The sequence below is a fragment of the Neovison vison genome, chromosome 2, assembly GCF_020171115.1.
Source record: "Neovison vison isolate M4711 chromosome 2, ASM_NN_V1, whole genome shotgun sequence".
Taxonomy (NCBI): Eukaryota; Metazoa; Chordata; class Mammalia; order Carnivora; family Mustelidae; genus Neogale; species Neogale vison.
The window spans coordinates 508,040-534,073 of NC_058092.1; the positions used below are offsets into that span (position 1 = coordinate 508,040).

Consider the following 26,034-nt stretch of genomic DNA (forward strand, 5'->3'; position numbering starts at 1 on the left):
GGACAAGTGTGCTCCACAATTTTACTTATTTATTTATTTACTTATTTTTTAGATTTTTATTTATTTATTTATTTGACAGAGAGAGAGATCACAGCAGACAGAGAGGCAGGCAGAGAGAGAGAGAGGGAAGCAGGCTCCCTGCCGAGCAGAGAGCCGGATGCGGGACTCGATCCCAGGACCCTGAGATCACGACCTGAGCCGAAGGCAGCGGCTTAACCCACTGAGCCACCCAGGTGCCCTGCTCCACAATTTTACACTCTACAAGATGCCATTAATGCCACCTGGTCACCCAGCTCAACCCTGGCGTCAGCCACGTTTTGGAGGTTCTCCAGGAGTTGGCCCAAGCTTGTGCCTGGCCCGAGGGCTCCCTGCACCTTGGCCTCGGGGTCCTGCCAGCCCTGCTGTTGCCCCCCACACCCCCGACTCCCCATGGGTCACCTGGGAATGTTCGGTGCTTCCCGCCCCCGTGCAACCAGGAGTGTTCGTCAGCACACGCAGACACACATAGGCCATCCCACATCCTACAGAGAATCCCCAGCCTCCAGACGCTGTTCAGACGGCCCCCCGACCCCCCTGAAAGCATCCAAGTCTGGGCCTGGACTCTAGTCCCTGCCTTAACACTCAGCTGTCGTGTGACCCTACGTCCTGGATCGGTTTCCTCCACCAAATGGCCTTGTGAGGCGGAGGTCAGCAGGGGACAGGTACATGGGCTGGCCTCTAGGGGCCCAGCCAGGTGGCAGGGGTTGTCACCTGCCGGCTCCCACCGTGAGGCTAACTCCAGACCCAGCTCTGGACTCCTCAGCCCTATCCCAGAGGCCACAGCTCAAGAGCCCTTCAAGGGCTTTTCCCACAACTCAGCCCTAGACAGGATGGTTCCCTCCCGCCCCTGCCCACCGAGGTTCCAGCAACCTTTCTCCGTGAGCTCAGCTGGCCACGGCCAGGCCCGGCGAGCAGGCCTCCTTCTGCAGCCTCTGTCCCACTCTGAGACGGTCACCCACCCCAGCCCGCATACTGCTTGGACGGCAGGAAGCGCAGCCGTTCATGGCCCAGGGGCCCTGCAGGTCATCCGCCTTAAGCAGGCCACAGTCAGCCCCTCTCAGGGCCCAGCACCCGGCCTCAGCACCCTCCCCTTCCTGGCCCCTTCCTGGCCCCACTGTGTAGTCAAGAACACCCGGAACATACTGGCTGGCACGGAGCGGCAGAGGGACAGGCATGGGGGTTGAGTTGATGCCTCCACATCAGGCCCAGGAATCAAGGCCCTCAGCAAGTGCCCAAGAACACCCCCAATAGCTCTGGCCCTGGCTGGTGTCTCCTCTGGCCAGCACCCCAGCCCTACACAACGCCAGGAGGGGCCTCTGACACACCCCTCCTGCCCCTGCCGTTTCCCCCCGTGGCGGGTGTGGGGCCTGCAGGGAGAAGGGGCAGCACATCCCACAGGCTGGGGGGCAGGGCAGAGGCCCCATATGGAAGAGGGAAGTTTCTTATAGCCTGGGAGGAACTGCAGAGATAAAAATAAAGCACCAAAATTGCCTCCTGAGGTCGTGGTTGGGGCGCGAATACACCCAAGCCACAGGCAGGACGAGATCTGCACAAGGGCAGCCCAGGCAGTGGCGGGGGCGGGGGGGTTGGGCAGGCTCAGGACCTGACCCCATGGGAGCAGTGACGTCTGGAGCAGAGGTCTCAGCCGTGGCACCACTGATGTCTGAGAGACGTCAGACTTGCAGGGTCGGCTGCCCTGTGCATTACAGGGCATTTGCAGCCGTACTGCCACACTCCCCCCACTGTGTCAGCAGGACCCCAACTGAGACAACCAGAAATCTCTCCAGACGTGGCCAGGTGCCGTACCTCAGCCCCCCCCCCACCAGGTGGCAGAAGTTGGAGCAAGGGCTGTGTGGCGCCCTGTGGCTCTGTGGCTTCCTGCACAAGCTGGCCGCTCCCACCTCCTGGAGTCCCCAGCCGGCCACGCTCAGCTCGGGCAAGATCCTCGTCTCCAGATGGCGGATCAACTTAGCATCCATCCAGTTGATGGCGGATCAACTTAGCATCCACGGGGGGAAGGGCGGAGAGAGCTACAGGGCAGCCACTGTGACAGGGCTGGGAGCGGTCATGGGTACCCAGCAGCCGTGGGCACTGCCCAAGGGCGCCACCGGCAGACGGAGGCCCTGCTGAGAGGCCAGGCGGGTGAGGCCATGCTTGGTCCTAACAGGTCACGGTCCTCTCCACCCCAGAAGGCTCCATCACTGGGCCCTGACACCTCTGCCCCCACCCTGCAGCCCCCAGATAGGGAAACCAAGACCCAGGAAGGGTGCCTGGGACCCTAGTTGGGGACCTTCCAGGGGCTCCCTGTGTCTTCTCAGGTGACTGGGCTGGCAGGATGCTGACCCCAGGGGCTGGGTTCACATCACCCTCCTCTGCCACACCCAGCACGTGCATGGGCTGTGTCCCATGACCCACAGGGACTCAGACCCACCCAGCAGTTAGAAGCCTGGTAACCGGGGCGACTGGGTGGCTCAGAGGGTTAAGCCTCTGCCTTCGGCTCAGGTCATGATCTCAGGGTCCTGGGATGGAGCCCCGCATCAGGCTCTCTGCTCAGCGGAGAGCCTGCTTTCCTCTCTCTGTCTCTGCCAAATAAATAAATAAAATCCTAAAAAAAAAAAAAAAGAAAGAAAGAAAGAAAGAAAAAGAAGCCTGCTAACCTAAATGGCTGGCTGCCATGCATGGGGCAGGGGCCTGCCCAGCACCCTAAAAGAATGTGGGGTGAACTGCACAACCAAGAAACTGCAGGTTACCCCTGCTCCTCCCCACGATCTGCCTGATGTGCACAGAACCCAACCCCCACTCCCAGACACCTCTCTGTGACGAGGCAAGACCTTCCACAGCCCCATGAGAAGTGGTGTAGCTCTAAACGGGTTCTGGGGATCAAGGGAGAACACCAGCATCCTAAGAGCCTCTAGCGGCCGGCCCAGGAGAGATGCACCCTTCTCCTGGCCTCTAAGTGTGCCCTCAGGGAGCCAGGCAGAGCCTGAGAAGAGCCTCTGCCACATTCAGGGCCTCTGGCCTAGCTCCCCTGCCGGCAGTCCAGCCCTCGCCCAACCTGGCTGCGGTGGTCCACGGGCTCACGCGAAGTCTCCAGCTCCACCAACAGCACCACTTTCTCCGCCGCCCCCAACCCCGCCAGGGCACACCCTCCCAGCCATCCCTTCCCGATCAGCCCCCAATCAGGGTCTCATGAGGCAGCAGAGGCCAAGGGAGATCAGGGATCCCCAGCCCTAGTAGAGCAGGACAGCTCGGAGAGCCACTGGAGGTCTGGGGGGACTGCAGGGTCCCATCCATCATCTCTGGGGGCAGAGCCTGCCCCTCAGTCTTCCCCATGAGGTCCTTCCTGTCCCCTCCCAACTTAACCACACTCCCAACTCCGTCTGGGCACCCCTAACCCCCCAGCATTGGCCCTTGGTACTTCTGCCCCCAGCGTGTTAAGAATCTGCCTCCCGCAGTAGAACATAAGTGCGGAGACAGCAGGACTGGGCCTTTGTCCGCAGCTAAATAGGGAGATTGTCACTCCTGCTCCTTGACACCAGGACAAGGGCCCTCTTGGGGAAGGGACCCCAATCTGCACCCTGGGACTCTTGTGCCTCCGAGAAAACCAGAGGCTGGCACCAGCATCAACCCCAAGATCGCTCCCGCTAGGCAGCAGAGGGACCAGGTGCCCCAGGGCACAGCTAAGTTCCTGAACATTTATTAGTGGGTCATCAGCAGCAACAGAGGTGGCACAGAGCAGAACCAGACTCATTTGCTCTTCAGGTAGATCTTGGGGGTCTGCCAGCCTGCAGGGGCCTCCTTCAGGCCTGCCTTCAGCCAGATGCGCCTCAGGTCTCTCTCGAACTTGATCTGCAAGGGAGGGACCACCGATGGGTCTGAGGCACGGTCACGCGTGCTCAGCCGCCTTGCCCCACCCTAGGCTGAGAGGCCCGCACCCCACACTTACCTGCTTCCGTTTCAGGCGTCCTTCCCGCACCTTCCGCCGCAGGAACCGGGTCCTCTTGACCAGCTTGCGGTACTTGTGATGATTCATCTTCCGCCTGCGAATCTTCAGCACGTTCTTGCACTGCATCCCGGGGGCATCTGAGACCTCCTCCATCCCCTGCTCGGCCCCTTCCCCCACTGGGCTGGGTGGACACTCATAGAGCAGGGATGGAGCCACCGGCCCTGGGGCCCTGGCCGCTAGTGTGGGTAGGAGGTAGTGCGCGGTCAGCCAGCTCTCCAGAGGACTGACAGACATCTTCCTGGGGACCAGCATCTCCTCAAGCTCCAGCTGGAGCCCCTTGCCGGGGACGGAGGCAACTCCACTTGGCGCTGTGGGCTGGGTGCTGTAGCGAGGCCTGCAGGCGCGCCCACCTGGCACCCCCGACACAGGCCAGGGCCCACCGCAACCTGCAGGAAGCAAGACCGCACAGGCACCAGCCACGCAACGAGGCTCGAGCGCGGCCAATCCTGCCTCGGGGACTGGGCAGCAGAGCCGTGTCCCCGCCGGAATTCAGGCTGATGTTGTAAGGCCCGGACTTTCCCTTTGTGCTCCTTGGACGATGGCGAGGAGTTTGCGCGGCCAGGCCGGGGCCTCCAGCCGGTGAGGCCCGGCCAGCAGCGGGCCGCTGGGACTACTCACCCCACAGTCTGCCCGGCCGCCTTGCCCCCCACGGGGCCTCTTACCTGCCCGAGGAACAGCCCTCAGCAGCCGAGAAGTCAGGCGCACCAGGAGCATGGTCCGTGGGTGGTGGCGGCCCCAGTGGTCCGCGTGGCTGGAACACAGGCGCGCGCGGGGGTCACGCGGGAGTGGCCGGGGGGCGCGTGCAGCAGCCCCGGGGAGGCCAGGACTCCCGCAGCCCGTCCCCCTCATCCCCCTCGTCCCGCTCGTCCCCCTCTCCCACCCCGTCACGCCGCAGGGGGCGGTTCCCGTCGGGCCCCAGCCTCACCCGGCCGCCGTGCCCCCGCAGCCGCGGCCGCCCGCCGACCCTCCCCAGACCTGAACCGGGGGCCTGAAACTGACCGCTCCGCCGCCCAGTGCAGGCACTTCCGTCCCGTCCCCAAACCGGCCCCCGGTCCCGCGTGCGGCCGCCCGGCGCGACCCACTCCCGGCGCCCCCTGGCGCCCTCCCGGTGTCCGTCTGCGTGTCGGCGCTGGGGCCGCCGACCCCGGAAAGCAGCCGTTTCCGGCCGGAGGAGCGGCCCGCCCCGCCCACAGCCCTAGGCTCGGCCTCTCCCTCGAGGCGGCCAGAGAACTACATTTCCCACAATCCTAAGGGGGTTACCCCGTGCGCCTGCGCGGCCCGACCTCGCAGTACGACCCGAACGGCCAATGGCCAGTCGCCCAGAGCGAGCGGAAGTGGCGTTGGCCCCCGCGGCGGAAGTAGAGGGACAACGAAGCGGCCGGGGCGGGTGTCGCGCCGGGCCAGGGCAGGAGTCCCTCCGGAGGCGCCGGTGGTGCGCGGAGAACACGGGCCGTGCGGAAGCCGACGAGCCCCGTCCTGTGCCGTGGGGGGTGGGGGGTGCAGACCCGGAAACCGCAGGCAGTCCGCCCTCGGTCTGGCTGAGTTTGCGGGGACAGTGGACGCTTCTGCCCCGGGGCCTTTCGGGAGCTGCCGCCCTGGCTCCGAAGTAGAGAGGTCTGCTAAGGCGGCCAAGAGCCCCCCGGACGGCAGGTGCTGGGCCGCGCTGACCCGCACCCACCCAGGGGCGCCCACCGCCCAGGGCTGCTTGCCACTGTCCCTCGGAGCCGCTCTGGCCTCGCCCAACCCTCCCTCCCTGCCCCGGAGGAAGCAGCCTGGGTCCCAGCTCAGGCTCAGAGCAGGCCTTCCACGAAGAGCAGCCGCGCAGCTCGGGGCAGACCCCAACACGTTAATATTAGAGATCAGAGGCCGCGGTGCAGACCGGCCACTACAACGGGGCCTGCACGCCGTGCACAGAACAAGCAAGCAGGACAACAAACCACACACTCTGGAACATCCAAATGTCCTGAGTAGAGAGAATTGTTTATTTAACCACATAAAATGCATATATAGGAAACTTCTCTATTTGGGAGCTGGTGGCCTGCACTCAGCATCGCACAGATAAAAATATACGACTTTCAACACAGATCTAAATACCTTCACATTTTAAAAATCAGAATTCTCTACACAAGTTTTAAGCTAACAATTCAAGTTCTGAGTTCTCATGTATAGCTTTAACTTGTAGTAAACACATGTTTATTTACAGGGTGAATGGAGAATAAGGGGCGTTTAAGGCCATTTTCTCACTGTGAAACACTGCAAAATATGTACATAAGTACAACCTAATATAGGCAAAGGTTCTAAAAGTCATTTTCTTGGTTTAACGTAATTGAGTATTGGTATGGGAGTGAAGACACAGCCTGTCGTTAGCACCAAGCCACACCACCAGGATGTCCACATCTGCTTCCACAGGGCTGCTGCTGAGGTGGGCCCTGTACTGGCACGATGAGGGCGTGCTGTGCCCAGGCGCGCTGTGCCCAGGCCGGCCTAAAGGGCACCTCGCCGGCCTCTTGATTCCATCTCCAAATTCAACACAAGGTCCAGAGCCAACATCCACTTCCAAAGAGCTGCACCACAGGGCCGGTCATGCCACAGTGCGCACACCAAGGGTCAAAGGGCAGCGCTCTGGGAGCCCAGTGCCTCACCTCCGATGCCTGCTGTGCCCAGGGTGATCCCGCTCGTAGCGATGGCTCGTTCGCTCGTAAGACCGGGAACGCTCCCTGCGCTGATCTCTATAGTAATGACTTTTCTTCTTATACTTCCCGGAATTCTCTGCCCGCTCCCGGGAGCGGCTTCGAGAGCGGGAAGAGCTCCGACTCCGGGACTTGTGTGGCTTCTGGGTGGGGTACTTGCAGTCCTTGGACTTCCGGTAGCTCCTCACCTTGGAGCCTTTGTAGGGAGCGCCTCTGTGCGCCTGTCTTGGTGGGGAGTCACTTCTGCTCCGTGATCGGCTCTGTGACTTGGACCCGCCAGACGTGGAGCCACTGTCACTTTTTCTGTGAGGAAGGACAGCACCACCAAACAGGTGGCCACTCACTCCAAGCACCCCGGAGTCAGGAGTGACTTTCCTGTGAGGGGCAGCCACCCTGGGGAAAACATCCCTTGTCAGGGGCAGGCGCCCCCACCCCCGCAACCCCTGAGTAGCACGTACCTCCTCTTAGGAGAAGCAGATCGTGATGGGGACCTTGAGTAGCTCTGCTCTCGACTCCCGCTCCGACTTCGGCTCCCTCGCCCCTTTGGCAAGCTACAAATGATGGGAGCAGTTACAGGCTTCAAGTCTCTCCAGCCAACCCCAAAGGCCTACTGGGAGCTTGGGTACTCACCCATTCACTGGGCTGTCAGCCTTGACTTTCTTCACACCCTCCATTTTCCTTTTGGCGTTCTTCACAGAGAGTGGGGAAGGCTTGTTTCCTTTACTTTCTTTGGGGGATTCTGCTAGAATCAAATACAAGTTAAAACCTAACCACCAAGAAAATGTTCTGATTGAAAACACATTAGCAGAACGAGAGAATACTAGGTCTATGGGACTTACGGAGACTCCCCATTCCCAGCCTGGGACTCAGAAGCTAAATATGCCCCCAAAAGACACAGAAAAAGCCACCTGTCTCACTTTCCCTCAGGGACTGGAGATGTACATCATGCTTAACTCTAATATGACCCGAAGACACAATCTACCACCCCGGATTTATAAAATTTTCATCAGAAGACAAGTTAATCAGGCGGGCTGGGTTTAAAAAAAAAAAGGCATTTTGGAAAGCCTGTCCACATTCCTTGTTAATGAAAATGTTAAAACAAGGGGAGCCTGGCTGGCTCACTTGGTGGAGCAATTCTTGCTTTCTCAGGGTTTTAAGTTTGAGCTCACTGGTTGTAGAGATTACTTAAAAATAAAATCTTGGGGGTTGCCTGGGTGGCTCAGTGGGTAAAGCCTCTGCCTTCAGCTCAGGTCATGATCTCAGGGTTCTGGGATCGAGCCCCGCATCGGGCTCTCTGCTCAGCAGGGAGCCTGCTTCCTCTTCTCCCTCTGCCTGCCTCTCTGCCTACTTGTGATCTCTGTTTGTCAAATAAATAAATAAAATCTTTAAAATAAATAAATAAAATAAAATAAATCTTGGGGCACCTGGGTAGCTCAGATGGTTAAGTGTCTACCTTCAGCTAGGGTCATGATCTCAGGGGTCCTGGTATCAAGGCCCACATTGGGCTCCCTGCTCAGTGGGGAGTCTGCCTCTCCCTCTCCCCCCTAACGCGTATACATGCATTCATTCTCTCTTTCTCAAACGAATAAATAAAATCTTAAAGAAACCTTTAAAAAGAAACAAAAAGAGAAAGACAATATAAAAACGATCCAAATCCTTTAGGAGGATCCCTCACTTCAAACACCAACAGATGTCTGCTGGGGACCCTGGTGTCTGCAGACTGCTCAGGCCAGCAGCAGACACAGCTCCACGAGAAGCCTGGCGGACAGGAGGCCCACACCCCGTTGCACTCACCCAGCTTGGGGGCGGGTGAAAACCCCGAAGTGCTGTCCAGAACCCGGGGGCCGGCAGGCAGCAGGCCCTTGGCTTGGGCCTTGGCCTCCTCCATGGCACGTCTTCTCTTTTCAACCTCACTTTCCAGGTGTGTCAGATCCACCTACGGAGTCAAAATCCGAAACAATTCAGAGCCGGCTGCTTCTAACAAAATACAAATGTGTACGTTACACGAAAACAACACAGAACCTTTTTCCGAGTGTAAAGCTGCAGGATTTTCAGGCAGATCTCTTGAATTTCTTCTTCAGTTGCTCCAAACAGAAGGAACCAGTGGGGACGGTTGGGCAGTGGGATCTGTGAACACAAACACCTTGTGAGCACTGTCCTGCGCGGCCGACAAGACGGCAAGAAAAATACACCTGCGGGTCACCAAGAGAGAGGCTTTTCTTGGCATACGTGAGCATAATCTGAAAAACACTATGCAGAAGTTGTTTGGAGGCTGGAGAAAGCAGCAGACCAGGACCCCCTGCGGGAGCACAACACTGACCTCCAGCGTCCGGGCAGCAAGATAAATGCAGGCACAGGCGATGCTCTCGGGCTGGAACCTCACGAAGACATCTGTGCGGAGGCTGTCATTCATGTAGTTCCTGAAAACCAAATGCAGGAGGACTGCAACGGCCCGGGCACCCCCAGAATACCCGTGTGCGTCACCTAAATACAATCACTACTCTATGCGGTCTACTCCTAGGCTTAGAGCTACACAGTCCTGTGAGGCTCAGGATTCCTGGAGAGACATTCTAGCTGCTTTTTGTGACTATAGGACAGGAAAACAGGGAAATTACTGGGGAGAAAAACAAACCTAAAAAGCTGGCTGAATGTCAGACAACACATGTTGCTATGAAAGAGAACCGACTTTAACTTTACTTTTCCCTCAACTTCTGGCTGTTCTCGTGCAAAGCACAATGCCTCAGAGAGAAAATGCCTACTGTAGTGGCTGAAATGTACTTGATGAAAGAAATCTAAATGCTCAAAATCCATAGTGCAGAGAAACATGCAAACTCAAATGAATGGGCTGAGCAGGCAGCCTGCGAGGGCTCTTCTGTGACAAGCCGTCCTCTTGCATCCCTTTTCCTTGAAGAGGCGCTCGGGGCCTGGCCCTTCTCCTTCCATGAGGGAGTCCACTTGGAAAGGGAAAACACCCCTGGGCGCATGGGAACATCAGGCAGAGGAAGGCTCAATGCCCAAAGGGAAGTCCTCTTCTCAGGCTTATCAAAGAACCGTTTCCAAATTGTCCCATTTCAATAACGAGTCTTGAAATGAACATTCATAAAATCAGACAAAAGCAACAAAACACTAGAAGTTTCATCATAATCAATACATTTAAAAAACATTATGATACTTTAGAAAATACAAAAATACAAAACATTTGCATTTTTTAAGTATAAGGGTTTTAAAATTGACTACATTGACAACATTTTCCTTTAGATATTATTTGTCTAGGATTTAATAGCCCAAAATCAGGATCTCATATTAATTTCATCAATATTGCAAAAACAACAATTAATTCCATGAGAAAACAGTCGAACAAATGATACATTTGCTGCTCCTAACATACCCCACTACTGCAACCATTAGCATCAGGCCACACCCACAGGGTAGCCAAGTCCCACTGTGTGATCTGATTCAATCCACCCCCACTCCCACCCCCACCCCCACCCAGTAACTCTGCCCTAAGCCCTGGAGAAGGTGACACCCAAACCCACTCAGACTTCTCAGTGACATATTCGACATATGCCAACTCGTGGCACCTGGCTCTGGAAGCTCCTGCTCCAGGCATCAAGAGATAATCAAGGAAAAGACCTACACGGCGGCACCAAGGCCGTAGGTCTCAGATCACTGCCAAGTGAACAGTTGAAACACTTCAGAAACAGAAGCATCAGTAACTTCCTTGGCTCTAATAAATTTTCAGTACTCAAGTACTGATAACATTAACTTTTAAATCGTAAAAACAAAACAAAGTCCTTGAAATGTGTATTTAAACTTACTGCTTATCTAAGTTACAATATGAAGTGTCCATGAAATAATTTAAAGATGCACACCTTTTACTAGAATGTGTCAACACGTAGCTGTTGAGAAGAGCAACTTTAGGACTTCCAGGAATAATGACATGATCCCATACTGAAGGTAAAACTTAGCCAGGACATGTCATTCAGTCTGAATTCCCATCAGCCAATTCTTGTAGCTTTCCATAGCATTTTTTTTTTTTTTTTTTTTTTTTTAAGAGAAAGGTACTGCATCTTTATTGCACAGGTACAGCAGTTTTAAAGGGACAAAATTCAAGTCAAGACAGTTAACTCTAATCAATACAGTTACCAAAGCACGACAGAGGATTAACAAGAAGCACAACCGTCAGAGAACCACAGCAGCAGTCGGCCAGCACTATACTATCGTGCGCATACCACCATCTAGAGCCAGCCTTCGGTGGAGAGCCTGCACGGGATTGGCTGAGGACGGCCGCTGTCCCTGCACCAAAGCGCTTGGACAGTAGAGGAGAAGTCTTAGTCACTTACCCTCAGAGGCTACCCTTTGATTGAAAGAGTACAGAAAAGAAAAGTCAAAATAGGTTCTCTATTAGATATGGCATAGCACCAGACAATTCAGGCAGCAAAAATATGACCCTTACAGACTTAACTCCGTGGAAGAAAATTCACAAACACCCAGCACTATTACTTCAGGATTCATTTCTAACATATGCATTGTTAAAACCAGTCCCCAGATAAACTTTATCCTGACCCTTTCTCCCATAGGATCCTCTTTAACAAGAGGCAGTTAGAAGCAACTTCCAAGGAGATACAAGACCACTACCTGGACAATGGCACCTGTGGGAAAGATCCCAGTGTGCCAAGTCAACAGCCCTCAAAGGGAAGCCCAGTGAAAACTCTCCTGGAAGGCTGGAGGGGGGGGGGGGCACCTTACCGTCAGACTAGTGCCTGATATTTTGGGAGGCTGGTTAGAATTTACACAGCAGGAACACTGGGCACTCAGACAACTCCAGCCCACAACCGAGTCATGGGACCGACTACCCACTGCCCAAGTGCCTCAAATCAACATAGTCCTGCACTGCCCTTGCTGGTCTCATAAAACAAGGAAGGTCAACTCACCATGAGGTCTGGACCAGGTGCTGGTTACGCTCACACTCTAACACCTGAAGGTACATAACGATTATCTGGAAGATACAGGTCATGCAGTTATTACCAAGAACCTCGAGAACCCAAAACCCAGATCTTGAGAGCATCCATGGAGTAAATATGAGCTGCAGGCTAGATCCCCAGGGGGGGTGGTGGTGGTGGCGGCTCCTGGTCATTCGCCCCGTGCACAGCTCAGCTGGACGGGAGATTTTGCTGACAGACCCTGCTACCTTCTTCCGAACCCAGGCTGCACCCACAGCAAAGGCGGCTGGACTTTTCATGGCCGTCCCAAAGCTGATTCTCACTTTCAGCTTCAACATAGTCTCCACCACTGAGATCAGCTTGTCCTAATCATCTCTGTACCCTAGTCACCACCTTACACAAAACAGGTTATGAAAGTACTTCCGGCAAATAAAAAAAAGCTCTAAGTCTACAGTAACTTATCAAGAACTTAAATTAATGCCAGAAAGTCAAACAAGCAAGAGACAAAAGTTAGGAAGAAATCCAGCAATAAAAAGGGAATAAAAGCAAAGGCGCAAATTCCAATCCTTTTTTCCTCTTCTTTCTTTTTCAAAGAGGTTTATGGGGGCGCCTGGGTGGCTCAGTGGGTTAAAGCCTCTGCTTTCAGCTCAGGTCATGATCTCAGGGTCCTGGGATCGAGCCCCACATCGGGCTCTCTGCTCGGTGGGGAGCCTGCTTCCCTCTCCCCCTGCCTGTCTCTGGGCCTGTTTGTGATCTCTGTCAAATAAATAAATAAAATCTTAAAGAAAAAAAAAAAAAGAGAGATTTATGTGTCGCACAGGAGGTTCCCATGGTACTGGACAGCAGCCATGCTCCTCAACTGTCATTAGCTGCAAAGCTGCTTCAGTGTATTTCCAAATAAAGGGTTCAGAAGCCTTCCCATTCCCCCATAAAAGAAAATACGGCTACCACTAAAGCAACTTTAGAAAACGAAGTGCTGAGAAAGAAAAACATAAATGGACAAATTCCATTTTTACAAATTCACCACTATTTTTTCTGAAAGTGCAAACTTAAAAGACACCATTTCCAAACCCTTGGAAACACCCAGTTCAAGTTAACAGGGAGCTCAAAGACCACTAACAAACAAGAAGCTTCAGACTTTGGACATACACCGGGAACCCACGCGAGGAGCACATTCCCGGCTCTTCAGAGCTGTCAATCTGGGCGAGAGCCGGGCGGCCGGTGGCTCCCCAGCGGCCGGGCACGGACTCACCTTGTGAGGATGCTTCACGTGGACACAGAAACCCAGCTCTTTGAGAACTCGTCTCTCTGCCTTTATGATCTGATTCTTTAAGTTAACGTAATCTTGGTCCAGCAGCAGAGGCACAGGTTTCCTACGCAGACAGAGCACACGTCCTAAGAGTCCGGGCCGCCAGCGCCGGTCGAGTCCCAGTTACCGCCACGCGCTGAAACCCACCGCAGGCTCCGCCGTACAGACGCAGCGGTAACAAAACCGCACAAAGCCCCGCGCCCACGGGCTTTTTCCTTCTCCGCAGGCTCCTTCCCCCGCCGCGGGTCGGAGCGCACAGGCCCCGCGCCGGCTGGCCGCTCTCGCTGGCCGCGGCTGGCCGCGTCTCGCCGCACGGGCCCCGCGGGCACCACCCCCGGCTCACGACCCACGCGCACGCGCTCCGAGCGGAAGGTTCCAGCCGCCCGAGGCTCTACTCCCCGAAGGCCGTCCCTCCAGGTGAGGGTCTGGCTGTCCAGGCAGCGGCTGTCCACCAGGGGCAGCTGGGCCGGGGTCGCTGCCGGCTGCCCGACTGCGAAGGGGACCGCTAGCGCTTGGATTCCTGAAGCCGGGGCGCGGCTCCACGTCCCTCCGCGCCCGCGACCGTCCTCGCGGCCCCCAACGGCGCGGAACTGCGAGCCCCGCTCCGGGCCGGCGGCGGGCCTGGGCCAGCGGGACCCGCCGGGACGAAAGCGCAGGCCCCGCGCCCGCCCTCTCCGCCGCGGCCCCCACCCCGGGCTCCGCTCGGAAGCGTCCGCCGGCGCAGCCGCCTCAGCGGGGCCCGGACGCGAGCGCGACGGACACTCACTTCTTCTCCCGCAGGTGCCGCAGGCGATGGAACACGTTGATGACGTCCCGGATCCGCCGCGGAGCCTCCTCGATCTTGGAGGCCAGGTGCACGCACGCCATGGACACGTGCTGGAACGCAAGCACCGCACCGCGCGCCTGTGTCCCTCGGCCGAGCGCGGCGGACGCGAGAGCCGCGGCGCGGGGACCCCCCCCGCCAGGCCGGCAGCCGGGCGCCCCCCGTCGCTCCCGCAGGCGGCCGGGGCGGCCCTTACCTCCATGGAGTGCTTCACGAAAGACTTGGTGTAGAAGAAGCGCTGGAACAGCACCTGCCCGGTGGCCATCGCCACCTGCGGAAGAGCAGCGCCGCCGTCACTCCGCAGAGCGCGACCCCGAGCCTCGCGGGGAAGCCGCTCGCTCCGCGCGACGGACAGAGCCGGACGCCGGCCGGCCGGCCCTCACGGGGTCTTCGCGCCCCGCCTCGCCCCCAAGGACAGCAGCGGCGAAACCCGGGGCCGGGGGCGGCGCTGGCCCGGACCCCGCCGCCCACAAAGGGCCCGGTCGCCTCCCCCGGCGCCGGCGCGGCGGTTACCTCGACCCGAGGCTCGCGGCCGCGCCCTCACCTGCGGCAGGCGGAGCAGGATGCCGGCCGCCTGGATGAGCTCGCAGCCCACCACGCGGAGGTCGGTCTCCGTGTCGGTGTCGAGGCCACTCGACATGGACGGCGTGAAGCGGAGCTTGTCGTCAGGCAGGAGGCAGTTCTCCAAGGTGATGAGCACCCCGGAGTACAGCCGGTCGCCGATCAACATCCCCTGCGACCCGGGGGCTGCGCTCCCCGAGCCCGGAGTGCAGGCCGCTGCGGCGGGGACCGCCGGGCCCGGAGCCCCGGCAGCGATCGTCGCCGCCGCCGCCGCCATTTTGTGCCGCCGACTCCCCTTCGGGCTCCTTCCCGGCAGGGCGGCTCCTCGCGACGCACTACGGCCGCGACCGCCCCGCCCCTCTGCGTGTCATTGGTTCGCTCTGCGGGCGGCCCGGCGCCGCCTTGCCGCGATTGGCTGGACGACCTACCCGTCAGCGTCGCGGCTGACGTCGACGCCGTAGCTCAGAGCGGGCGGGGCCGGGCTCGTTACCCAGAGGGCCCCGCGGCGCCCGGATGGTCCCAAGGGCCACAGCCCCCCGGATGGTCCCAAGGGCCACAGCCCGAGGCCACAGCCCGACCCGGAAGCACTACCGCGGGTGCCCGCCCCGGGCGCCCTAAGACTCCGTACTCTTAGCACGGAGACGCGGCCGCTCGCGGAGCTCCCGCCCCGCAGCCCCGGCCTGCCCTGAGGGGGGCCCGCGCACGGTAGGGTCCGGATCCGCGGGGGCGCGCGCGGGTGCTGGCGGAGGTCGCAGGCGTTCCCGGGGGTGGCTACGAGCGCGAAAGGGTGGGCGCGCGCCGGTGAGTCGTCGCCAGCCCGCGTCAACGACGTGCGATCGCCTGCGTCCGTCCGCGGCTGCGGGCGTGGCCACGCGTTTCCGGGCCTCACTGAGCCCGCGCTCCGGGCGGATGCTCACGCGGGGCTCCTGAAGTTCTTGCCTTGAGAACCGAGTCCTCAGGGGAAGAGGAGGAGGAGCTGCATTTGGGGTTTCGGCAAAGCCTGGGGAAAGGCAGCGGTGGCTCCCGGGACGGAGGGGCGGGGAGGGGAGCCTTCGGAGGAAGCCCTCGCGATCCCTCAGCAGTTCACCAGGAAGGCTCGGGGGTTCCTCGCGGAACCCACGGCAGTGCTGCCCTCGCATCCGGACCGGAGCCCGAGCCGCGGATTCGTCAGCTGCCGCTGTGCGCTGAGCCCCAGCTTTCACCAGGACTAGCGCAGGAACCCGCGTGCGGGTCGGGGGAGAGCCTGGGCGAGGGGCGGCTGGGGGTGGGCTACGCTGGGGAGGAGATTCCGGGTAGGAGCCTGGGCGGGGCAGGTCCGGACACTTGGAGAGGTTCCTGACGGCGCTCCGCTCCTATGAGCCGCCGGTTTTACCCCCGGTGAAATCTGCCCTCAGTTCATAGAGGGCCAACCAAGACCCGACCTCGCTTTCTCTCCAGGGGCTACACAGGGTCCCATCTCCCTCCCCCAGGCTCTCCGATCCAGATGTCCCGCTCTGCGGGTTGAACAGCACTCGGTTCAGGAAAGGAGGAACACTCGCTTGTCAGCCAGCAGCTTACTTCTCACTGGCCCCGCCTAGGTTGTTCTATCATGCCCTAAGCAGTGGCCAGAAAAGAGGGAAAAGGGGATGGCTGTAGCCAGTTCGAGCCAGGCCATGCACCCAGGCTTACCTGAAGGAAAACCTGGCCCTGCTGCTGGAAGGGGAGTGGGTGCTGGGAGCAGCCGGTGGTGGTTTGTCACATCGTTGTGTTCCTTTTTTGAGGTGGACAAAGGAGAGGCTCATTGTACAGAGCTCAGTCTCACACACCAGAGGAGTTTTGTGTCCTCCACGCTGGTGTATGCAGAACCCACTCACTGGTAAACAGGGTGCCCTGAGCACCTTGTATCCATAGCCAGGCACTAAACTAGGTATAGCCCGGGACAGTGAACAAGACCTCCAGATGGTCTGGTGGTCATCACTGGAGTGACAAGAGCCAGGAGGAGGGGACTGTAAGGGGGCCAGTACAGTAATTGGAGCCTGGAAAGATGTTGGCTTGCAGGAGGATGAAGAGAAGGGGACAGATTCAAGAGATCGCCAAGTGGTAGGTAGTCAGCATTTCATTGGCTCTCCATGGGTCTGGTGGTGGGGTCTTGAGTCCACAACAGGAACCCAGAATGACTTCCAAGGGACTACTAGCAAAGGATGGGAGACCTGGCATAGGACTGCTGGGAGAGGGAGGGGGAAGGTGGGCACTCATTTTGGGTAGCCAGGTGTACATTGCGGGGTAAGTGGAGACCCCAACCGCTACCATGGGCCTCTGCCCCTCCTGGGGCGGAGGGTGTGTGTGGAAGCGCAGAGCAGAGGCATAGTGCAGAGTGAGGGAAGAGGGGAGGAAATCCATGGTCACGGGCTGACTGTATGTTGGATTTTGGTTCCAGATGGCTTTGGTGAGTGTACCCGGGCATGTTGGGACCGACTACAGACCCAGTGGTAGCAGGAAGCAAGAGACCATAGCCGGCCAAGAGGGGAACAGAGCCAAGCTGGAGGGAGCTCAATGTACATGCGAGAGAAGCTGAGGGTAGAGAGCTCACCAGTGGAAGGGACGTGGACCTGAGCAAGGGACGGACACCCCAGCAAGGCAGTAGGCAGAGACGGACGGACATAAGGGAGGCAGTCAGAGCTGCTGTGAAAGAGCATGTTGGGAAATCTGGGCTTGACTCTGTACTTAATGAGGTAGAGTATCTGGAGAAAGGACCCAAAACCCTTACATGCAGATCTCCCCCCGGGGGATGTGATGATCACCCAGCTTGTGAGCATAAAGGTGGGACTGGAACCAGCACCGACACCCAGCCTGCTGCTCTTACTGGCCTCAGCAGTGAGGCAGAAGGCAGAGAAATTGAAACTGGGACTCAGAGTGGCCCGAGAGCTCAGCACCCAGGTCCCTGCTGTAGCGTGGAGAACCGGGGGAGGGCTAGAAGGGTAGAAGACTTAAGTCAGGCATAGGCAGGGCCAGTGTGGGGTTGGGAGGCTTGGGTTCTGGACAGGCTACCAGCACAGCCCTGAAGGGGGAGCCAAGGTCAAAGTTCGGCCATCTGGCTCCTGCTCTCCAGGCTGTAGATCATGCTCAGCTGACCCCTCACCCTGGCAGTCCTCCCCCACCCCCACAGGGCACCCAGGGCATGCCAGAGAACACAATTCAGAGCTCTGAATACCACACGAACTTTATTTGTACAATTTGTGCGATTTCTAGATCTGTCGCAGTGAGGGGAAAAGAGGCCTCTTACACCTATTACTAAAATGTAAATTAGTAACTGGTGATAAACCACACTGGTGACAAATAATTCTTAGCCCCTACTTGAATTACTGTGATGGGAAAAGACGACTTCCTAAGACGCTCGGCTGCAAAGGGCAGACAGTGTTGCAGTCCCCCTCAGTGATACTGCACCACTCTGGAAAATATGCCTTCGGGTTCTTTCCCATCCCCCAGGGCAGCAGCAAATCCTTCTTGTCTCCTTGTTTTGGCCAAAGCAGCCAAAGATTTAAAAGTCTTTGGTTCATAGATGGCTAGATCCGCAAGTACTTTCCTGTTGAGCTCCACCTGGCACTGGGAAGAAAATCAGAGCCTGTGTCAGCGTCAGAAATGTCTTTCAGTGAAAAGCGGCAAGACTGGGGTACCTGGGTGACTCAGTGGGTGAAGCCTCTGCCTTTGGCTCTGGTCATGATCCCAGGGTCCTGGGATCGAGCCCTGAATCGGAGCACCGAGCCACCTCCTTCCTCCTCTCTCTCTGCCTGCCTCTCTGCCTACTTGTGATCTCTCTCTGTCAAATAAATAAATAAATCTTAAAAAGAAAAGAGGGAAAAGCAGCCAGACTGAACGCAGCCAAGAGTCCTATGGTTTGAGTCAGCCAGAAGCATCTCCTCTGCTGAGCACCAACTCCAGGGCAGTCTCTGCCCTCCTGGGACACATGGGCTCTCTGGGGAGGTGGAGAGCCTGTGGCAAACGTATCCAAGCAGGACGCTGAAGGTAAACGTGGACAAGGGAAAGGCATCCTGCAGGAGGTGATGTCCCATGAGCAAGGATGCTGGCATCTGGTCCTGGTGGACCCTAAGAACCTTGGTAGGGTCAACGATCGATCTCATCAGTCACCCCAACAGAACTAGGACTGCTGGCCTGGGGAAACCTTTAAGGCAGCTTCAAAGAGGAAATCACAATCCCCCTTGTAGAAACAACAAAATGAGACACAGAGAAGTAGGTGAGATGCCGGCAGAGGAGTAAAGAACAAAGCGGGTATTCTCGATTCCCACAAGGGAATGGAACCAGATCATCCATCAGGTAAAATAGATGTAACTTCCAAAAACAGACAAATGTGAAAAGCAAAAGGTAGGATGATCCTGCGTGTGAACCGTAACTGCAGGGGGTTCCTGCTCTACCACCGGGGGCAAGGTCCACTCTCTTGAGCCTAGAGCTCATCGGTGCAATGAGGAAGTCATGCATGAGGATACTTGCAAAGTACCGAAGACAGGATGTGGCACAGGCCAGAAGCACAACACCCACTCCCCTTTTTAGGAAAAAATTTAAATGTCAGAGGGATTAGGGTAAACACGATTCAACAACTAACCAAAATGTTGTGACACATGCTTAATCTCTCCTGTCCAAGACACTCCCCCTGCTGTCTGAGTTTCAACTTCATCTGCTACCTCCTCAGAAATCTTTCAGTGCAAAACTTTGAAATTACACTTTAAAGGTCCAGCCAAGTTTTCTGCCACTTTTCTCTTGATGGGGAAACACAAGGGCTCAAGTCCTGGTATCGCTGCCCTATTTCCAATTCTGCTACCAGTGAGGCAAAGGCAAAGCAATTCCAGTGGGTCCCTGACCCTGCCACAGCTCCACCTTGAGAATGTGCCAAGGAGCCAACACTCCACAGCCTGTTGTACTGGACCTTGTCAGCTGGATCACGTTCTGTAGATTTCAACATCTCAACAGGACCACATCCTCAACCGTACCTTAATTAAATTGACAATGAATGCTGGGTACTTCAGGCCATGTTCCTGGGAGGCAGCTGTAATTCGATTAATCCAGAGCTGAAATAAGAAAACATTGAGATGCTTAAGAACTAATTGTGCATTATGTCCGCATCTCCCAGCAAAGGTTCTGAGTCACGTAAAAGTCAAACGCTTTTTGCAAAAGTAAATACAACAGTCCGTGATTTCTCTTCACGCACACTAGCCTGCAGTACAGTTGGCAAAGGTTGATGCCCTTCATTCAAATGCCCGCTTCCTTCTAAATAAGTAGGAAAATCACATGCCCTAAAGAATTTCTTAGACCCTGAGAATACAAAAGTGGGCAAAAGACTCTGACAGACAGAGTTCAGTGCAGAAAGGACCCGTGTGGATGAACTACAACAGCCACTGAGATCAGTTAAACCAGGTGAGGATGAAAACCTGGAGGTGGAAGCTGTGCAGAGATGGAGGTAAACACGGTCTGGGGGGAAGAGCAGGACTGGAGGAGAAGGGAGGGGAGGCATCATGAGAACCTTCCTGGCAAGGAGGAGGAGGGTAAGTTCCAGGCACAGCAACAGGTCCGAAAACTACACAGAAATCAAGAATAACCTGGGAGGGGAAGTCAGAGTGACACGGACGCTTCTGAATAGATGGGGTCTGTTAAACAAGGGGGTGCATTATGGGGCGCCTGACTGGCTCAGCTGGTAGAGCGTGCAACTCTGGAGGTTGTGCTCTCAAACCTCACACTGTACAGATCACTTTAAAAAATAAAAATAAGGCGTTGGATTCTTGTCATTATTTTCTCAATCTCAAGACAGTATGCAAGTCCATTTTCTCCCTTCAGTGGTTCTAAACTTTGAACACGCATGAGAATTAGGTAGAAGTTTGTTAAAACAGATTTCTAGCCGCCACCCCCGCCACCGAGTTTCTGACTCAGTAGTGGGCCTGAGAAATGGGCTCTCACAAGAGGCCGCAGCTGTACGGGGACCCCAGCCCACCCTGAGGTCCTCTGCTCCCAACAGCAGCAGACGCATGTGTGCTGTTGGCCACTGCCCACGGGTCGTCCCATGCACTCGTGCACTGACCAGGCCCAGCGTCGCAGGAAGCCGCACCAGGCTAACATTCTGAGTGAATGGAAGGCTGGAAGAACAGAGCTGGGATGCAGAGGTCACTCCTGCACACGAGACCGCGGTGCACAGGGATAGTTTCTCAGGCTGTGACCCTGGCCGACAGGTACTGAGGCATTTCTGACTTTAAAGGGTGAAAACTATGCGCCTGGGTGGCTCAGCGGGTTAAGCATCTGCCTTCCACTCAGGTCATGACCCCAGGGTCCCGGGATCGAGTCCCGCCCCGAGCTCCCTGCTGCCCCCCCACTGTACTCTCTCTTGTCAAATCAATAAAATGTTTTAAAAAGGGGGGTCAGGGGCGCCTGGGTGGCTCAGCGGGTTAAAGCCTCTGCCTTCGGCTCAGGTCATGATCTCAGGGTCCTGGGATCGAGCCTCGCATCGGGCTCTCTGCTCATCCGGGAGCCTGTTTCCTCCTCTCTCTCTGCCTGCCTCTCTGCCTACTTGTGTTCTCTGTCAAATAAATAAAATCTTTAAAAAAAAAATAAAAAGGGGGGTCAGAATCATGCCCTCTTCCTCATTCGTTCAGCCAATATTTACGAAGCGTCACTGACGAAGGCCAGCGCTTCCAGTCGAGGTCTCGGCACCCGAGTCCGGCTGGGGTCGAAGCCACCCCAGGGCCTTCCGCGGAGAGCAGGGCGGTGGAGGCAGGGGGGCTGGCGAGGGGCTGTCACATCGGCCCAGGAGAGAGCCCGGCTAGCCCAGACTCCGTCCGCGGAGCAGGCAGAGCTGGCGGCGGCTTCGGACGTGAAGCGAGAGAGGGAGGACCAGGGAACCGAGGGCGGTCGCAGACGGAGAAGCCATCCGGGATGGGGGCCGGCGCGGGTCGGGACCCGGGGGAAGGGGTGGGGTGGGAGCGGCCGTCCGCGCTTACTGTCCTCATGTTCCTCTTCTTCAGTCGTCGCGCTTTCGTGCATTTCACAAACGCTCTGGTCACCGCTCGCACCGCCAGGCGGTAGCACCGGTTCTTCCTTCCGCGGAAGTGCTGGGTCGAGAACGGGGAAGGAGGGTGGTCAGCGCGCCCCGCGGGCTCCGCGCCCCGTCTGCGGGCCCCGGGCCGGGGGAAGACGCGGGGGGACGCGGGGCGTGCGCGGCCCACTCACCCGCGCATGCCGCAGCACCTCCTGTACCCGCCAGTAGCGGTCAGTGAGCCGGCTCCGCAGCCACAGCTGCGCGGTGAGGAACACCATGGCGCCCGCGGGCCGGCGGCTCTGCCCAGCCGCGCATGCGCCGCGCCGCCCCGCCTCCGGCGGAAGCGGCGGCGACGCCCGAGTACATCCGGGTCAGCGACCCGGCGGGGACTTCCGGGGTGAAGGGCGTTCTGGGGCGGGGTTCCTTGCGCCGCTCGTCCGAGGTTTGGGGCTCGGCGGGCTGCGGCGGAGCGCCCTCCCCCCGCGCCGGCGGCCGGCTGCTCCTGCGGGGCCGGGGCTCGCCGTCTGGAGAGAGTAGCCGGTCCGGAGCGGTGGGTACGGTGAGGAAGATGGACGCTAACGGTCCCGCTCGTCCGGGACGCGCAGAGTGGGCGGGTCCGCCGACGGAAGCCGGCGGGAGGCGGGGTTCGCTGGGCGGGGCGCGGGGTCCGCGGGGCGGGGCGCGGGGTCCGCGGGCGGGGCGCTGGGGTCCGCGGCCGGGGGGCCGGGGGTCCGCGGGGCGGGGCGCGGGGTCCGCGGGCCGGGTAGGGGGCCGGGGGCGCGGGGTCCCCGCGGGCCAGGAAGGTTCTGCGGCGGTGCCGAGGCTGCCTGAGCGTGTGAAGGTGCCGAACCCTGGAAATGGGCGGGACGCGTGCTCGCGCAGCACTTCCCGTAAAACGGAGTCCCTCAGACGGTAAGTTCTGTGTTTTACCACCTTCCCGCCGTGTTACCGTTAAAATGAAAAATAACGAAGCCGGGGGCCGAATGGGAGGGGGCAATTTCTTTGTAACCTTTTAAATGACAGAGAAGTTGCAAGACTACTTCAGGGAACTCCCCATGCGCTTTACCCCAAAGCACCAACGGTCTACATTTTTTAAACATTGTTTTTTAAAGATTATATTTCTTTATTTGACAAGGAGGGCACAGGCTGGGGGAGCTGCAGGCAGAGGGAGAAGCGGGCTCTCCGCGGAGCAGAGAGTCCAATGCGGGTCTCGATGCGGGTCTCCATCCCAGGACCCTCAGATCATGACCTGAGTTAAAGGCAGAGGCTTAACCCACTGAGCCACCCAGGCTCCCCCAATCCTCATTTTTTTCTTTCTTGATCCCAGCATTCTTGAAGAGTGCAGGTTAGTTATTTTGTAGGATGTCTGAATTTGAATCTGATGTTTCCTCATTAGAGTCTGGTCGTACGTTTTTGGCAGAATACTACGGAAATTATACTGTGTTTTTGTCTGTGCACAGTATCCAGCCGGATGGCAGCCTGTCCCAACTTGGGTGCTGTCAGCTTTGACCACTTGGTTCAAGGTTTTGTTGACCAGGCTTCTCCACCTTTTTTATGCTTATAAGTACTAAGTATCTTGTAGAGAAGGACTTTGTAACTCATGAAGGGTTTCCTGCAAGCAGACCCAGAGGTGGAGGTAGGAGCGCAGAGGTGTCTTGTGGAGAGCGAGGAGCAGGGGCACAGGGTGGCTCAGGCCGCTGAGCATCTGCCTGAGGAGCAGGGGCACAGGATGACTCAGGCCGCTGGGCATCTGCCTGAGGAGCAGGTGGTGATCTCTGGGTCCAGGGATGGAGCTCAGCAGGGAGATTGCTTCCCCCTCTTCCTCTGCCCCCCCGCCCCCCGCTTATGGTCTAGATGCTCTTAGGGTCAAGTAAATAAAATCTTTAAAAAAAAAGAGAGAGAGAGAGGAACCCGGATCAGACAGGGAGGGCCTTAGATAGGATGCAGGTCAGACAACATGTCAACTCACACAGTAGTTGTGAGCAAACATGGCTATTAGGGATGCCTTGTGTTGGACGGAAATGGGAGACCCCAGTAACTTTGCATGCTCAGCCTGTGTCAGGGGCCACCGGGAGAAGTATACAGTCCACTGAGAGGTGCTGTGGTGGATGTGAACCCGAATGAGGAGCGCAGTCTGGAACGGGTGAGCAGCACCCCTCCAGGGCCACCACACTTTGAGACCACATACATATCCTGTTTCTTGGCAAATCTGCATTCATTCATCGATTTTCTAACCTCATCATTCTTCCCATACTTCCTGGCATTCTGCCTGAAGAAGAGCTTTCTCTTGTGGGGGCACGATTTTAAATAGTGTTAGTGTGTGCACTGACGGTGGCGGTGAGTGAAGGAAGTGACCGAGGCACAGGTTGGTATCTGTGGGGTGGAGCGGCGGGCAGAGGAGGCGGCCAGGGCAAAGGGCTAGAGGCAAGAGCACACCTGGTGTGGTCAGGGTCAGGAAGACAGCCAGTGTGCAGGTAGCTGAGAGCCCGCGGGCCGCTGAGCCTCAGAGATGGTGGCACATGCTGCTTCCAGGCTTCCTCGCTGCGCGGTGGCTTCAGGGCCGGCGTTCCCGACACGGTGGCTGAAGGGCAAGGTGACAGGCTGCCTTATGCCTTCGTGGCTCACCCTGGAGAGCCGCACAGCATCATGTCAGCAGCCCAAGTAGTCACAAAAGTTCACTCAGTGTCGAGGGGCAGAGACCGGGCCTCCAGTTCGAGGTGGGAGTGTTAACATTGCAAATAAAACTGCCACGGGCGCCCCCAGCAGCTCCGCGGTAAAGCCTCTTCCTTCTGTTTGGGTCATGATCTCAGGGTCCTGGGACCCCGGCCTCTCTGCTCAGCGGGGAGCTTGCTCCTCCCCACCTCTCTCTCTGCCGACTTGTGGTCTCTCTCTGTCAAATAAGTAAGTAAAATCTTTTAAAAATTTTTTTAAAAATAAGAGAATTGCAATCCAGGGCAAGTCAGCTTCTCCAATACCAGGAGAACAACCAAGGGAGGATTTTTATAAAGGAAAACAAGGGGTTGGGGGGGCTGCTGCAAACAAAAGTCCACTTGAGTAAACAAAGTTTGAAATACAGTGGCTTCTTATTGGCTAAATCGTGGCTGTCTCTTATTAAAGATTTTTTATTTATTTGAGAGAGAGGTCACAGCTGGAGTGGGGGCGGTTAGGGGGACAAGTAGGCTTCCCACTGAGCAGGGACTCGGATGTGGAGCTCCATCCCAGGACCCTGGGATCATGACCTGAGCCCAAGGCAGAGGCTTCACCGACTGAACCACCCAGGCGCCCCTGTCTTTGGCTGGGCTGTGAAAGTCTCTCACTGGCTAAATTATGGCTGCCTCTCGTTGTCTAGGTTGTGACAGTCCCCTCATTGGCTGGGCTGTTGCTGGGCAGACGAGGAAAGCCTCTCTTCCTCCTGCTGGGGGTAGTGGAAGTAACACCCACTTGCAGAGTCCCTCTGCTGGCTGGGTCAGCAGTTGATGAGTGGTGGGGCCGGAGGGCGCCCTCTGCCCTGAGCCTCCCAGCTACATTATAGTGAGGCTTTCCGTTACTAATTTTCTTTCTTTTTTTTTCTTTTTTTTTTTTTTGAGATTTTATTTATTTGACAGACCGACCACAAGCAGGCAGAGAGAGGAGGAAGCCCGATGCAGGACTCGATCCCGGGACCTGGGATCATGACCTGAGCTGAAGGCAGAGGCTTTAACCCACTGAGCCACCCAGGCACCCCTCTGTTACTAATTTTCACAGGAGGCACATGGAGATCCCACGGTAGAAGGAGCATGTGAGCTGGGTGAGGTCATTAGGGCATCTGAGCAATACAATATCCCACATTTGGTTTTTGCTTTCATGAAAGGAGGAGTCAGTGGGGACATTTGGAGCGGGAGGGGAGCACCACCAACTTTTTAAATGAGCTGCTAGCTGTTGTTTAGGGAAGACTGGGGGGTGGCCAGGGCTCAGGCAGGGAGACCAGTTGGGCTGGGAGCTGGCTGGGCTGTGGCAACATTGTGTCCCCCGTGAAGCCTATGGTGGTGTAGGCCATAGCGGACCCGTGGAGGAGTGAGAGGCACTTGGGTGCTGGGTGTGCTGGGTGTGCCTTGAAGGTAGAGCCCTTGGGCTGGGTGTGCCTTGAAGGTAGAGCCCATGGGCTGTGCTGCCAGCTCCGTGTAGGGCCATCCTGCCCCTCTGGAGACCATTCTCACTGAGGATCCCAGAGATGTCATTCCAGCCCTCACCTTTTCCCTCTTGTCGTCTCCTGTGGGTCTGCTCTACCCATGGAGGAAAAGGTCTATCGCCGACATCCCCAACTCAGGCCTAGGTCTCACTGGGAGCCACTGCTACCCCTCCTACCTCGCCTCCCATGTCCAGCCCGTCACCAAGTCCAAGGGACTCTGCCTACAGAATCAGCCTGATTCTGCCTGCTTATCCCAACCCCTGCTGCTGAGGTGCCACCATCTCCCTGGCTTCCCTGTACCTCCTTTCCTCAGGAGCAGTCCGCTGTGTATTTGGCCAGTTCCAAGCAGATCAGACCATGTCACATTCACACAAACTCCTTCAAGGCTTCCTGTTAGCCTGGATGTAAATCCAAGCATTTCCATGGCCCGTGGGCCAAGGTGCTAATTGGGCTCCCTGCTCAGTGGGGAGCCTGCTCCTC

General features: G+C 57.3%; 3 protein-coding genes across 6 annotated transcripts; all 3 read right to left on the bottom strand.

Annotated features, from left to right (window-relative positions):
* Positions 1–3,720: 3,720 nt before the first annotated feature.
* AURKAIP1 (aurora kinase A interacting protein 1) lies at positions 3,721–5,190 on the bottom strand. 2 transcript variants are annotated; one of them, XM_044236260.1, is made up of 4 exons: positions 5,045–5,186; positions 4,708–4,796; positions 3,986–4,431; positions 3,721–3,888 (listed from the first exon to the last, which is right to left on the bottom strand). In XM_044236260.1, the coding sequence occupies exons 2-4, from the start codon at positions 4,757–4,759 to the stop codon at positions 3,787–3,789; spliced, it is 600 nt and encodes a 199-aa protein (XP_044092195.1). In that variant the 5' UTR covers positions 4,760–4,796; positions 5,045–5,186; the 3' UTR covers positions 3,721–3,786. The 2 variants fall into 2 exon arrangements, with proteins under 2 accessions (XP_044092195.1, XP_044092196.1); XM_044236261.1 differs by having other exon boundaries at positions 3,824–3,914; positions 5,045–5,190.
* An 816-nt stretch (positions 5,191–6,006) lies between these two features.
* On the bottom strand, positions 6,007–14,679 carry CCNL2 (cyclin L2). Of its 3 annotated transcripts, none has more exons than XM_044236907.1 (11): positions 14,355–14,679; positions 14,007–14,081; positions 13,754–13,863; positions 12,931–13,051; positions 11,670–11,734; positions 9,056–9,155; positions 8,758–8,862; positions 8,530–8,671; positions 7,366–7,474; positions 7,194–7,286; positions 6,007–7,038 (listed from the first exon to the last, which is right to left on the bottom strand). In XM_044236907.1, exons 1-11 carry the CDS (start codon positions 14,646–14,648, stop codon positions 6,684–6,686), a joined length of 1,569 nt encoding a protein of 522 aa, XP_044092842.1. In that variant the 5' UTR covers positions 14,649–14,679; the 3' UTR covers positions 6,007–6,683. The 3 variants fall into 3 exon arrangements, with proteins under 3 accessions (XP_044092842.1, XP_044092841.1, XP_044092843.1); XM_044236906.1 differs by having other exon boundaries at positions 7,366–7,477; XM_044236908.1 differs by lacking the exons at positions 6,007–7,038; positions 7,194–7,286; positions 7,366–7,474; ... (1 more) ...; positions 8,758–8,862; positions 9,056–9,155 and adding an exon at positions 10,527–11,092.
* A 2,873-nt stretch (positions 14,680–17,552) lies between these two features.
* Positions 17,553–21,722, bottom strand: MRPL20 (mitochondrial ribosomal protein L20). The gene is made up of 4 exons (XM_044236909.1): positions 21,578–21,722; positions 21,349–21,459; positions 19,354–19,431; positions 17,553–17,953 (listed from the first exon to the last, which is right to left on the bottom strand). Exons 1-4 carry the CDS (start codon positions 21,662–21,664, stop codon positions 17,780–17,782), a joined length of 450 nt encoding a protein of 149 aa, XP_044092844.1. The 5' UTR covers positions 21,665–21,722; the 3' UTR covers positions 17,553–17,779.
* Between the last annotated feature and the right edge of the window lie 4,312 nt (positions 21,723–26,034).